Source organism: Anser cygnoides, chromosome 11, assembly GCF_040182565.1.
Source record: "Anser cygnoides isolate HZ-2024a breed goose chromosome 11, Taihu_goose_T2T_genome, whole genome shotgun sequence".
Classification (NCBI taxonomy): domain Eukaryota; kingdom Metazoa; phylum Chordata; class Aves; order Anseriformes; family Anatidae; genus Anser; species Anser cygnoides.
Window position 1 is genome coordinate 10724229 of NC_089883.1, and position 15138 is coordinate 10739366.

At 40.3% G+C, this 15138-nt stretch overlaps 1 protein-coding gene across 1 annotated transcript; it reads left to right on the forward strand.

Moving 5' to 3' along the window:
* Nucleotides 1-10747: 10747 nt before the first annotated feature.
* SLC27A2 (solute carrier family 27 member 2) lies at nt 10748-15117 on the forward strand. The gene is made up of 3 exons (XM_067003877.1): nt 10748-10811; nt 12732-13159; nt 14780-15117. The coding sequence occupies exons 1-3, from the start codon at nt 10748-10750 to the stop codon at nt 15014-15016; spliced, it is 729 nt and encodes a 242-aa protein (XP_066859978.1). The 3' UTR covers nt 15017-15117.
* The last annotated feature ends 21 nt before the right edge of the window (nt 15118-15138 follow it).

The window sequence follows — 15138 nt, forward strand, 5'->3', positions numbered from 1 at the left end:
TTTGTGATTCTCCAAAAAATAATAATAATTTGAAGGGGTGTTTCTATAAAATCCCAACCAATTTCAAATTCTGGCTTCTTCAAGTGCATATTGTGATATGAAAAGTCATCTTAAAATGAAAGCCTAAAATCATTAGCTCCTGGTAGACTTACACTTTTTCCCCTGCAAAAACGCTCAGTAATAATATTACCAGAAAGAGACGTATCTTCTAAAATGCTTCTGCAATAAGAAATTTGCTTGCTACCAGCTCTACTCATACTTGGTAATAAAAACATTGGTAATAATTACCTAATACACGTAGTTCTGCATTTTCTCAACTTTACACACAACTTCACTTTTAATTTTGCCTTACAAAAGTAAAAAGACAACATAGGAAAAAATAGTTTTACCCGAGATATTTTCGTTTAAAATAGTAGAGGTCTACATCTTTATTTTAACCTTATTATTTTTGGTTCTGCCTTTATCACCCATGCTGTGCCGTTTATTCAACTTTACTTAATCCTCTTTCAGTCGATGCTTTGTTTTTCAGTGCTAGTGCTGCGGGGCATGTCCATGAATAGACATGATATTTAGCATCACTTCTATATATATGTGAGACCACAAGCAGTGCTAATGAACTCAGCAGACATATCTATAGCAGGGAGAAGGTAAACATCAGTACTACTAATGTATATTAAAACTACAGTCATAGCACAGAGCAAAACAGCTACAGTGTTAACACGCCTTAGATACAAGAGTAAGCAAGTTTTACTCTACTGGGTAATTAATAAATCAACAGTTTGCCTTTTTGGCACAGATAAACACTGCAGCTTCCCAGGAGAAATAGGACAGTGCAGTTTCTCTCATCATGAATTTACATACTTTGGGGAGAAAAGTTAATTATTTTAGCTGTTATGATATCAGACATGTTTTGTCCTGTTTCAAATGAAAGCAGAACTTTTTCACATCTTAGTTTGTTAGGACTCGCGTGTAATATAGTTGCCTCAAACTATATTTCTTTGTATTGAATGTTTCCTTGTATCAAAAAGCTTATTCTTAGTTTCAAAAAGGAATTTTCTTGATGTTACTTAATTTCTAGTTACCAATTTTTGCCATCTATTTAATAATAATAATAATAATAAAAGGTTATTCTAGTTATGCTCATATGCTTGTTATGTGATTCAGTTGATTTTGCTAAGGTCACTCTGCTCACATTGACCTTCTAAAAGAATTAATGATTGGCTTGAGGCTAAATCCAAAGGTCTTGCTTCTTTTCCTGTCCTTCTCAACTTATCAGCTAGTTTTGGACCTTTGGATCATTCTTTCTCAACTCAGTTTACATAGTTTTTCTGACTCTGCACAATACTTCTTTTCCTACTTACTACATATATTTGATACTCTATAGGGTCCCTAAAATTGTTGCCACCATCATTACAGTGGGCTTTGCGCTGAGTGCCCTGTCATTTATTTATATTCCTGATGGACTGCATTTTTTCTGCTCACGTTTTTTCAGTGAAAACATTCTTTCCCATATCTCAAAGGTCTGTTTCTTCCTATCTTAGGTATAGTTCCTCCTGGCCATAAGCCAATCTTCATTTGAGTACAGTCAAAGCAGGAATCCTTTCCTTCTCCTAACTGGCATATATTTTGTCTGACGTTGAAACCTTTATTCATGCTTCATTAGCATTTTCCTTCCAGCCTTCGCTGAGGAACAGTCATTTGACCCCCAGGTTGCCCTCACATGGGCCTTGATATCTGTAACGATATCGATGCACCACTCATCTAAAATGCAACCTAGCAGTATCCTTATGCTTCTTTCATCACTTGACCACCTACTGTGTCACTTGAAAATAAAAAATTTAAAATGTCTCCTTAAAGTAGCCCCTCACATTTCGCTGCACACCTCCTCTTATGGGTAAGAACCTCCCAATAAGGGCTTCATACGGTTCACATTTGTGGTGTATGAGAAGTGTCACTCTTCACAGTTCACTCTTTTGCATCAACACAAGAGTACTCCTATTTTTGTATGCTAGGTAGCTCTTTTTATCTTCCTCCTCCTCCTCCACGAGAAGGGCTTTATTCAACAATGTAAGTTTTAACAGTGACAAAAGTCACGGAACATGACAGTAACAATTACTCAAATGTAAATAAAGCTGATTTCATTCATTCAAATACCAGAAAGTTACTTAAATTTGGGCAACTCATTTGTTACCCAAATGAAATTCTAGAATCCCTCAATATTGCATGAGTCTGGGTTTATCTGCAACATTTATTTTTGTGTTCTTTCAGGGTTTAGTTGGACATGTGGTTTACTAAGCAAGTGCTGAGCTCTTTGGATTGAAAAGTTCATTATAGAGCTGTATGATTATTTTTTTTTGGTAATATTCTCTCCATCAGTTTTGAATGACAAAGTGCCTTGCAGGCTTATATACAACCATATCATTCTGACAACTATGTAATCCATTTAAAGCAACGTGGTTCCAATTACCAGCAATATTCTGGCCCAAACACTAGTGTTAACAAAGATCAAAGTAAAAAAAAAAAAAAAAAAAAAAAAAAAGATAGCTGAGCTTATAATTAACCCTCTAATATTTATCTATTAGAGAAACAAAAGTCTCAAGAGGTTACACCACTGTTTAAATGTGAATTTCCATCTGGTCATGAATTGACATCCCACCTTTCAGAGCATCTGTTGTTGTCTGGAGTTGTAAAGTGGTACAGCAATGTGCCTGAAGCACCTGGGGGACATGATTTTTAAGGTTAAAAAACAGCGTATCCTGTCCTACCAGTATTTCTGCTCTATAAGTGATTACAATGTTTTTGTAGAGGAAGCCTGGTCTGAGCTGGTCTCAACATTTGCATATATTCAATAGTTCTTACTTGTGATATCTCTATTCAACAATAAAATTGTGAGAGAGTTCAGTTCCTTGTGCCTTGTCAATGATACTGCTCACTAAATTCCAGCAGAATACAACCACAAGAAGAGAATTTGGCACTGCAAATCTTATCTGTTAGCTAACAGGAACAACACAGGGGAATCCAATATGCTTCTTAGAAAGCAAGTTTCCAAATTCCAGAAGTTCAGAAATCTGGACTGTTAGAGTTGGGAAGAACAGACGCATCTGAAAATATTTAAACTACATATTATTTTTTCCCTTTTAAGCTCATAATTTAGTTGTCAACTCTAAAAAAAAAGAAGTCTAAAAAGAGTCGAGACATTGTTAGACATGATTAAAACAATTTAATGTAATATATTTCACTTTAACTTGTGACCTGTAATAAAAGCTGAAAATCAATGTACTACATTAAAAATCCTTTGAAGGTAATCTCATTTTGTGTAATTAAATAGTATAAAATCTTTCTTTATCATTCTTCACAGGGAAAAGAAAGATATAGTAAGATCTAATCTCTTACCTGACCAAACAAGCTACGTTTTTCATATGTAAAATGGTAGGAAATTCTTTCTCCCAGCTTTACCCACACCAGTTTAATCTTTATACTTGATGAGAAACTTTAAATGTTCTGCCTATTTTATTGCTTATAGTTATTAAAGGGCAAATTCTGTAGCTTTTTTTTTTTTAATTAATGAAATAGGTGTTGGAATTGAGTGCACCCTCATTAAGTTTGCGGCTGACACCAAGCTGAGTGGTGTGGTGGGTACAAGAAAAGGAAGGGATGCCATCCAGAGGCACCTGGTCAGGCTTGAGAAGTGGGCCCACACGAACCTCGTGAAGTTCAGTGAGGCCAAGTGCAAGGTCCTGCACCTGTGTTGGGGCAATCCCAAACATCAGCACAGACTGGGGGATGAACAGATTGAGAGCAGCCCTGTGGAGAAGGACTTGAGGGCACTGGTGGATGAGAAATGGGACATGAGCCAGCAGTACGTGCTTGCAGCCCAGAAAACCAATCAAATCCTGGGCTGCATAAAAAGCAGCATGACCAGCAGGTCAAGGGAGGTGATTCTCCCCCTCTGCTGCCCTTGTGAGACCCCACCTGGAGCACTGCCTTCAGCTCTGAGGCCCCCAGCACAAGAAAGACAGGGACCTGTTAGAGGGGGTCCAAAAGAGGGTCACAAAAATTATCAGAGGGCTAGAGCACCTCTTCTACAAAGAAATGCTGAGAGCTGGGGTGCTTTAGCCTAGGGAAGAGAAGGCTCCAGGGACACCTTATTGCAGCCTTTCAATACTCAAAGGGAGCTTATAAGAAAGATGGAGAGAGACATTTTACAAGGACATTCAGTGATAAGAGAAGGGGTAATGGTTTTAAACCAAAAGAGTGTGAATTAGATTAGATATAAGGAAGAAATTCTTCACTCAGAGGGTAGTGAGGCACTGGAACAGTATGTCCAGAGAAGCTTTGGGTGCTTCATCCCCTGGAAGTGTTCAAGGCCAGATTGGATGGGGTTTTGAGCAACCTGATCTAGTGAAAATTGTCCCTGCCCATAGCAGGGGGGTTGAGTATTGAGTTTTTAATGGTCCCTTCCAACTGAAATCATTTTATGCATACACCCAATCCCTATGCACACACCCAATCCATAGTCATATAACCTTAAGTTCTTAGGCAGCAAGACTGAAAGTTTCATTGCCTTTAAGAAATCAAAAGAGGGGAAAAAAAAGATCTCCGGCTTGAAAATGGGTGATGTAGATGTTTTATGTAAGAAATTTAGGTAGTGATAAATCAAACTTTTCTAAGATTCCTAGCACACTGGCATGATTCAGTTCTTAGTGCATTTTTCTATTCATGCAAGCATTGCTCCTCGTATTTCTTTGTGTTAAAATGTCTCAAATTGCATTCCCAAATACTATTAAATCACATATACAATCAAAATGCATATCAACATATGTACATCAGAAGAACATATCAATATAAATATGTAATGCACTAAATCTCAATCATGTCTGATAGTTTAGGAAATCATTTAACTCTTTTTTAGGGGAAACAAGGTAATACTGTAATACTGGAGGGCTGTGAAGAAACACCCCAAACCCCCACCCAAAACAAAGCCCAGTAACTGCACAAAGGAAACAGCACAGGTAGTAGAGGTGCATATATGTGAAGGGCAGGACACCAGCCAACAAGGAGATAGAAGTTGCAATTAAATAGCAAACAATGACAGAGTTCGGGTGAGATAATCATTAGACAAATTTTTGGCTTAGAGCTAGTCCAAAAGAAGTTTTGAAATTTGAGCAAATAAAATAGTCCTTGTTCACTGAATCCAGCTGAGTTCAAGACAGGACTTTCTACTGTCCTACCAGCTACTCACAAGTCATGATACATTACAGAAATGATTGCCTTACTAACTCAATTAGTTTCCTAGTAGAGCCTGCAGAAATGCACATTCTGACTAACTACACTGTATGTGCACATAAACACGAGTACAAACATACATATGTAAATATCTGTTTTAATTTTAGATGTCACGTTTCTATTATAGGAAGGTGACAGTGCTAAAGAAAGTTCTGTGAAGGCAAGGGATTTAGTGATCATAATCCATGACATTTTACTCTCTGTCATTTCCAGAGACAGTGCAGTGCTGACTACTGAAAAATGCAGAAGGTTCATGCAGCAAAAGGCACATCACTTGGTCGGATAGATTTCATTCAGACCACTATTGCCACGAATACAGTAACATGATCTGCCAACATGTTCTAGGATCAGGACTGTGACAATACTTTCTGTCCGGACTGCCAATTGAACCGCATGGCTCTACAACATTTGAAGTCTCATTAATCTCAGTCATATGGTCTTTGACATACCCTGTTTTGCATTAGCATGTAAAGTTTCAAGACTGCTTTACATTTTGTCTTGAAGAATATTTATAGAAATTACTAATAGAACTTTGCTATGCCCCTAAAATATCAACTGCAGCCAGTTTTCTTTTCACTCCCTGTGGAGTTAAAATTGTAGCCATATCACATCGTATCTCTGAAAAACAATTTCAAAAATCCTGGTTCCTTCAACCACTGTGTGAGTGGCAACTGCAAGTAAACTACTGGCCTCTTAATGCAAAGGTTTGCATGATTTTTGTGTCAATACTTAGCATTTGCTCCACCTGTTTTATTTCTTGGAACAGACAGAAAGCATCAGCCCTCCAGCAACCTCATCCATCCGAAGCTTCAAGGAGAGAACAGCTTAATGCATAGAATCATAGAATATCCCGAGTTGGAAGGGACCCATAAGGATCATCAAGTCCAACTCCTGGCAGCGCACAGGTTTACCCAAAAGTTTAGACCATGGGACTAAGTGCACAGTCCAGTCGCTTCTTAAATTCAGACAGGCTTGGTGAAGTGACTACTTCACTGGGGAGCCTGTTCCAGTGCGCGACCACCCTCTCGGTGAAGAACCTCTTCCTGATGTCCGGCCTAAATTTCCCCTGCCTCAGCTTAGTTGTTAGACTTCTATTTATTTTAGGAAGACTGCTACAAAAACCATCTTTCCTCCTCTTCGCCTTTCCACACTAAAGCAGAGAATGCCTTGAAGAGACTCTCTGACAAAAGTAATAAGCTACAGAACCTCAGCCAACCTGTGCATTTTTTTGAGCTTTTAAATATTCTCTTTGACAGACGTGTACTGACTCAAGCATTATGTTATAGTGTATGCAGGCAGTTTATTCCTGTGAAAGAGGCTGAAGAATCCCTGGACTAAACAAGACCACAGATCTCATCTGTTCAGTTTGCCATAGCTCAGTAAATAAGACTGTAAGAATAAAGCTTCTTTTTACCCCACCCCTTTTTCAAAGAAAAGACAGTTCTTTGATAAGCATATTCCATCACTCGATGCTCTTGTTGGCAGCAGCTGTGACTAATGCTCAAACTGTAATGCCTCTTAAAAGTCTGTCAAGTATAATTTGAAAAGTGATTTCATAAATTCATTGTGATTTATACACTGAATCTGATTCAAGCCTAAATTTAGTGGTTCAAAAACAACACTGGATTTGGACACATGGATGCCATCTACCCTTCCATCATAAAAGAAAAAATAAAGCAAAGGCAAAATTGTTGAAAAGGGGTAATTTTAAATTCTCCTGAGGTCAAGGCTCAGCTAAGTTATCTGCTTAAAGCTTACCCTTTCATCTCCTCTCACCCACTTCAGTTCTTGACAGCTAATAAGCTCTCAGCAACAGAGAGGAGGGAGCAGGTAGCTTCCATGCCATCACTCGTATACCCCTACTAACATAATTATCTGAACTCTGAACCACCTTCTGCTGACATAGCTCTCGAAGGAGCTTGGCTTTGCATCTGTAATGAACTAAGAGAATTCTAAATCTATTTATGGGATGGAAACATTCCCTCAACTCCACAAAAGAACATTGAGCAAGACACCCTTTGGGGTTTCTGTATTAGGAGACAGGATAATTCCTGAGCTTTGACGGCTCCCTTCCCTGATCTTGAAGAGCACATCTGTGATCTGCTCTGCTGAATTCTAACCATCTCTGTCCAGGGAGGATAAGGATGGGCTCAGTACCAAGAATCCAGCTACCATCCAGTGCCAGGAATCTCTCACATGTCATCGTAGAACATTACAATTTGATTCCCATAATTTCATACCAGTTGCTTTTAACACATCTACAACAGAAAGATGAGTTACACTATGAATCAGAGAGCTTCACCTTCAGCCAGTTGTAACTGAGCAGAGAGCTGTGTGTGAGCTGGCATCTCAACAGAAAATAGTTCGCTGTTCTAACTTTCATAGCTTAGAAGTAAACATGGCATTGTAAGAAGATTTGGTGGGAAGTTTCGTACCAAAACAAGTTCTTAGTTGCAAAATGACAATTTCTTGAAATGAGAAAGTTTCATTAAGAGTTTTTAGATCCAATATATGTAGGTAGAACATATGAAAGGTTCCTTTCTCTTCTCCCACTTCCTGCTCCAGTTTTCCATGCAGGCCTCTGGGAAGACAGATGCTCATAGTCTGCCATGAGTGCTACATGTGTGCTACAAGCCTTCTGGCTTTGCAGCAGGATCAACTCCAACAAGAACTGCTGTGCCCACACTGTCAGAAATCTATGTGTGGCACATAAATCTAGACCCTCTATATGGTTTTGCCTAATGAGTCATGCCATGTTTATTCACAGCCAGGTTGCACCTCCTTTACCTTTTAATAGTAATTTCGTTAACACAAAGGAACATAAAGGAACTTGGGATAGAGTGCAGCAAAGCAAAGGTACCCTGCAACATACAGATTTCTTGTGGGGTGTTTTTTTTTGGCAGGGGGATGGACAGGGGAGCAGGGAGAACAGAAGGACTGTGCAATCCATCAGACAAAACTTTCTTGAAAATTCTAGGGTCACAGGAAAGGTTCACTCACTTGGAAAAGTTTTTTGGAGACTGTTGATCGCAAAGTATTTCAGTGAACAGAGGTGTCAAATTAGCTGCAGCTGAGACCAGCAAGTCAGCTTGCCTAGCTGATCTACTAGAAATCCTGATGCATTACAAATTTGTAAGCATCATTCACCAGAAGTGGGGAAAGATCTGGAAAAATACCAATAAACTGCTGATGTTAGCACAGTTTAAGTGGTGCCAGCGCATGTATTTCACTGACCCTCATCTCCTGAACCTCTGCCAGACTGCGAGGCCAAAAATGGAATGGCTCGAACTTTGCCATGGATAGGTTCACTGACTTATCTCTCCATATACTATGAGCTTGGTTGTTGCATTCATTATTTTTTTTTCCTGGTTAATAGGACCAGTTGCACCTTGCAACTCATATAGAAGAGGGAAGGGAACAGAAGGAGAATTTGAAACACTGCATGTAGGGAAGGAGATTGAGCTGCTGCTTATCGTCTCCTCACTCCCTCCTTTTCATTGTTCATAGTACTAATATGAGCCTTGATGAGCCAATTCTACTCTGTGAGCCAGCAGGGAACTCACCCAGCAAAATATATTCTGCTGGTTTAGTGAGCTGGATTGGTCGCTGAAGGGTCAGAAGAGCACTGGAGCTGCAGTAAGGGAGGCAGAGGTAGAAGGCCACATAAGGATGAGAGGGAAACAGAATCACCCCTTTTGGCCACACCAATGAATTAGATCAGGTCAGCCTGTCTCATCTAATTGCAACCTCACAGAAACACTGAGATAATACTGCAAATAAACCCTTAAAAGCAACTGCAAATTTGAAAATGTGTCAGGTAGGCATTTCAAACTGGAAACTGAAGATAGATTTCAGCTTAGCAGTCCTGAAAAATATCCCATTGGGAGTGTCAGGTGAAGCAGACAAGAGAAGAACAAACCCCAGCTGATTTGTTACACAGACTCACTCAAACCGCAAGTCTTCCACTCTGAACCCCATCTCAAAAAAAAACAAAAAACAAAAAAAAAAAAAAAAAAAACAGGAAAGCTGCATACAGAGTGCTGGGCTTTCCCATGATTCCTGTCCCTTAATTAGCAGAACAGTGAGCTTGAATCCCAAATTAACACAGTGTTCCAGCTACTTTTTACCCTCTGGTGACATCTTGTGGAAAAAACAAAGATACCCCTGCCTGGTGCCTAACACACCGAAGCCACGGGTGCCTGAACCTGTAGAGTGGAAGTCTCTTTCCCAAGTCCACAGGAGCGCTGTAGCATTCTCTATGTTTTAGTTTGTCTTTATTTTTTCTTTCCCTTACTGTTCTATGGATAGTGCAAACGAGCACTGTAACAACAAACCCTGTACAAAGAACTGAATATAGAGGTATTAAAAAAGCAAATAGGAGAGTAGAGCACAGAAACTGAGAAATGAGGGGAGTAGTGAACTAATTCCTTGAACTACGTTTTCTACTAATAAACATATCATTTATATTTTCTAAAGCTGAGGATAATCAACTGTTGAGCAATTAGGGTTTGATAGTTAAAGTCAAAAGGAACCTACAAACTGCTTGCCACAGTGGCAGGAGAAAGCAAATTATCAGCACCACACAATCAAAGATCTTTGTACACCCTGAAATACTAAGTGGCTAACCCTCCCAGTATGCTTGTATGCCATTGACAGAGGCTAGAAGCAAGAACCCAGCTCAAAATTAAGTCCAGACACTAAGAAATGGAAAAGGTTAGTAATACTTCGTACCAATATTATTTTGGAACCTCCATTTTGAAATATTTGCACATTCTTTATGAACAACATAAAATTAATTTCTCATATTTCTTTAACTGCATATGTCACCTGCAGAGGTGTAATTTTTATTAATCTAGCAAGAAAACTTTGTATGAAAGATTATTCACTGTTCTTAACTTCAAGGTCCTTAATTTCTGCAGCCATTCTAGGAAATTTAATATTTAAACTTTTCAACAATCTATTTCTCTACCATAGTATATTTTTAAATAATTGAATGCAAGTGATCAGCTGATGTTTATGGCTTTCCCAGCTTATTTCTTACATCTACTCTGAAACTACTTTCTGAAGAACTATTCCAGAACAACTTTCCACCAAGATATACTTATTTCAGAACATGAATTTCTAAACAAAGAGTTATTCCAAAATAGCTGTAGCCCTTTAAAGTCACCCCCTATCTTATATCACAATAACACATACCAAAGATGTAACACTCCTGTTCTTGGAAGGAAAAACAATTTCATATCTTCCTAATAAAAAAAAAAAAAATCATACCTCATCAAGAATAACCACCTATGCAATAGAAAATAGAATAATCTTCTCCTTAGAAGTTCTGATATATGATCATCCTCAGCAAAGATGATGAACATTTTGACAGTAACTTCAAAGGAAACAATTGAGCCAGTGTTCTCTAACGTTGTTAATCACTGAACTTATTATTATTATTAAAAACAGCAACTCACCAATGGGTAGTAATCTGCCATCCTGCCATTTTCATCTGCTACCTCTGGACACCTACATTCACCAGTGTAAGTGGATGTTATGCTGAAAACAAAAGTAGCTTAGGTTAGACTCATAATGTTGGAACAAAATCACAACTACATAACAAGAAATACATTCCCTTTTGAATTATGCTGGCACCTTGAAATGTAATTCCACAGAGAATATTGTTGCAGAGAAAAGAAAGTTCCATGAACATCAGCTGTCATGGAGATATCATAAAAGGATATATCTGTGTTTCAAGTGCTTCCACAAAACATTAGAAGAACGAAAGCTGGAAAGAACTAGACTATGGAGGGGAGCATACATAGGAAATCAAACACTCGTTAACAGAGCACCCACTGAAGCCCCAGTGATCAGCTGCAAGCAGCCTCTTGTCTCCACACAGACTGACTGTGGGGGCTCTGCAGGGGTGCCCAGGCAGTGTCAAACACTGCCAAGAGGCCTTCTGCAGCGCCTGACCCAGGGGCAACGGCCAGCACTGCTGACTGCTTGCAGTAGGTGAGGCCCTTGACCAGTTTCTGGCACAGCCTCAAGCACACATGCTTCTTGTAACGCTAAACACGTGTTAACTAGTCACAGAAGACTCTGTCAGCTTTCTAGAATAACTCTAGATTTGCAGTAGCTAATTGGAAAAAAAAAAGGGGGGGGGGGTAGGGAGGGTATTAAATAGTGTTTACTGAACTATGAAGATAGCAAACAAGTCAACAAAAAAGCACTTCTTGTCTCTAGGCTAACAGTGTTTAAACTGATATTTGGATTAGTAAACCAAGATTCCTGGAATAGCAATTCCCCCACAAAACATATTTAAAAACCAGAAAAGCACCAAACACTTAAAACCCAGATCATGTGTGTGGCACATTTCATGATATATTAGCCTCAAATGACATATGAAATAGCAGTTAATTACCTATTAAAACTGCTATGATAATAAGAAATACTTGAACACACAAGGCTGTATCTAGCAGTGGACTAACACACCTCAACCCCTTGGGATTATTGACGAAAACCAGATTGTCCCAGTGTACAGCGCAGACTCATTCCTAAGAGGACTTTGCTTCATGATTTTAAAGAACAAAACAAATCTTAGCATTAAATCAAAAGTATCAGAAGGAGCAGTATAAACATAGGTAGCTAGGGCTTGGTAAACATTAGAGAAAATAACAGGAACTCAGGAAGTATAGTGCCTAGTAATGCTGACGTAATTACTGCCTTGTGGGTAAAGAAGTACCAGATTTGACATAGAAGAGCAGAAAACTGTGACTGAGAAGGCAATAAACTGTTCCCTTGGTGGTGAAGGAAGGAAGGAATTAATCTTTCTTCACAGCAACAGCTACTTAAACTTCACTGAGAAAAGCCGCGGTTGCAGGCTTATCAGAAGGGCGAAATTCTGGCGTCAGGGTTGTCAGAGTAACCAGTGTCTCTCCAAGCCCTCGGCAGGAGCAAGACTGAGAGACTGGGGCTGTAAATCGCTTTTGTGCATCTAAAATACTAATAAACATGTTTATTTGCTTCAAAGTAATAAAAATAAATAAATAAAACAAATCACCCCCCACATTTTCAGCTGACTCAGCTCCTATTTACCTATTTAGTCTACTTACTCCCCAGTGAGGAAGAGCACGAGGACTGGTACATCCCGAGAGGTAGGGAGCACGAAGTACGTGCTCTCCAAGTCAGCTCACCCCTTGTCTGCCTCATCCTAAATTTCTCTCAGTGGGACCCTTGACTAGGCTTGGCTGCCTGTGTCCCTGGTGGCTGGAGGTTGAAACTCCAGATGATCTGAGCCCCCTCAGGCTGCGTTCTGCCGTCAGAACGAGCACCAGTCTCATTCGCAGTGGAAGGTGCCAGCCTCATCCGAGGGCACTGAAGACTGAGGAGGAGGAGGAGGGACGGTGTAGGTCAGTCAGCACCTGCTGGTACCACGGTGCGCTGCTGGGCTGTGCCTTGAGGCGCCGCCGGGAGAAGGCAGGCAGCACCCAGAGCTGAGGGAGCCCCCTCGCTGAGGACAGACAGACCGCCCGGCCTCAGACGGGGACCGAGAGAGGACCGACGGCCGCCAGGAGGCGCGGCAGGAGGCGGGCGCGGCCGTTGGGCCGCCCTCTCCTCAGCACCAGGCGCGGTTTGGCGCCCCGCCTGCCCTCCCGTCAGCGCGGGGCCGGGAGGTCGGGGCGGCCGGGGAAGGCTTTGTGGCGCTGCTTCCAGAGCAGAGGGGCTGCTGGCGGCCTCGGGTGAGGAGAGCGGTGCTGCTCAGGTGCCGGGGGAGGGAAACGCCGCCCTCGGGCCTCTGCCGAGCCCCTCTGCGGGGCCTGTGGTCGGTGCCGGGGGTGCCGAGCAAGGTGGGCTGCGGCGGGAGGCTCCGGCTGTGCCCCGTCCTCCGGTAGGTGAACGCGGGGGGCTGAGAGGCCGAGGCACGTCAGGTGAAAGGAATAAGTTGACGAATAATCAGAGCCGTATTTGTGCTTTTCAGATCGTGTACGAAGTGTAGTAAATTGAGCTCAGGTGCTTTGCTATTTATGCCAGTACAATCACCAGATGTCTGCTATCTGTTATCCCTGGAGACGCTGGTGGCCCAGCTATGTATCTCTGTGCCCTGCCCACCTTATATCCTTTGGATGATAACCTTGTTGCCTTCCACCAGTGGCTCAAACTGTTTATAATTGGCAATAGAAGAAAGCACACATGAAAATATTTTACACGCAAACCATGGTTTAAACCAGATACTTGTGATAATTTCGATTTTGTTGGATTGTGACATGTGAGGGAGATCTCTGAGTGAGCATCCCAGGCTAGACTGTGGGACAGAAATGCTCACTTTTTGTATAAGGTTAACAGGTAAACAGGTTACAAGCTGTGGTACATTCTCACTGCTGAGGAACATATCGATTGTGTTAACAGAGTATCTGCCCCATAGGCATACTCGCCTATGCCAGCTCTCCCTATACTGTCTGACTTGGGGTAAGAAGGGATGTGTGCTATACGTATATTCCCTACTTAAACAAATGCAAATGAAAGAATAAAGAACATACTAAACAGCCTTTTGGTCTATTTTGCATTCAAAGTAAAAACCGGTGTCTGGTTACTAATTCCAACTGAATCTTTTGGTTGAGGGTTAAGCCCACTGCAGCCCAGCCAAGTTACATGGAAGTAGTTTATACAGATGGTCACCTTCTAAAGACAAGTCTGGTGTCAAGTCTAAGTTTCCTCTGTAAGCACAACTAATGTGTCATGTGTTTACAGGCAGACTGTTGCTTCTGCATACAGACTTGTTTTTCCAAAGTCTTTCCAAAGACTTTCTAAAGAAGGAAGATTTTCATAAAATCTGTCATCTACTATTCTGATACTAGGCTTGGAAAAGAATTTCGTGTCTAACATGCTTAAGGCTAGTCTTCAATTGGGCATTTTCTTTGCTCTTTTCTGAGAATAATCCTACTGCTTTTTGATCTGAAAACAAGATACAGATATTCTAACAGCATACAGTGTCATTAATGATCTTCCTATAGGGTCAGCACTCTATAAGATGGCTGCATCACTGCAGAACTGTTACTCTTTAAGAAGTTAATGTTGCACCCTATTAGTGGTCTGAAAAATTTGTTTTTAAGTTGGATGTGAAGTTCACAACTGAGTTTTAGCACATAACAAAATGATTTTCTGGATCAACACTGTGACGCTTTCTGACTAAAAGTTGAAAATAGCATGAGTAATGTTACTAATGTTTTCCTGCCTCATTTAAATACTGCAGTAAGAAAAGTCTTTCATTAGTCTGTTTCTGTGTCCCCAACACTTCTTGCGCATTCAGAATAATTGAACTATTGAGTATGTGGGCCAGTAATTATCATCAGATGAATGCAGATGGTTTATACCTCTGTTAGTAAGGCTTCAATTTCTACACTGTATAGATTTTTTAAAAAATATGATTCTCTTTAAACCTAGAAAATTTAATCTAATTCCCATATTATATGATGATGTTGGTAAGTACAAGTGTAATTTTGTTTTGCAGAGTGCCATTGAACTTACAGCAAATCTTAAGTACCATAAGGTACAACTAGTGGAGGAGGGTTTCAATCCAGCAGTTGTTAAAGATCGCCTGCATTTCCTGGACGATAAAGAGAATCTCTACGTACAAATGAACCAGGACATTTATAACTCAGTAAAAAAAAACGTAACTTCAAATTGTGAGCATGTCCAAAAATACATGTTTTATAATAATCAAGTTTTGAAGGATCTGTTATTCTAACTGTGTTGAGAAATTCCATTTATGAATATTAGCCAATATTGGTATTTGAAATAAATGTGAATATGAGATTGACGTAATAAAGCAGAACTTTTCCAACTACACATGCATCTGAGCCTGGCTTT

Excerpts from the sequence above, each read along its gene's own strand:
- SLC27A2 (XM_067003877.1), top strand. The coding sequence starts at position 10,748 with ATGGGTAGTAATCTGCCATCCTGCCATTTTCATCTGCTACCTCTGGAC. Across the intron at positions 10,812-12,731 it reads GGACACCTACATTCACCAGT|GCGCCGCCGGGAGAAGGCAG; the intron begins GTAAGTGGATGT and ends CTGTGCCTTGAG. Across the intron at positions 13,160-14,779 it reads CGGCTGTGCCCCGTCCTCCG|AGTGCCATTGAACTTACAGC; the intron begins GTAGGTGAACGC and ends TTTGTTTTGCAG.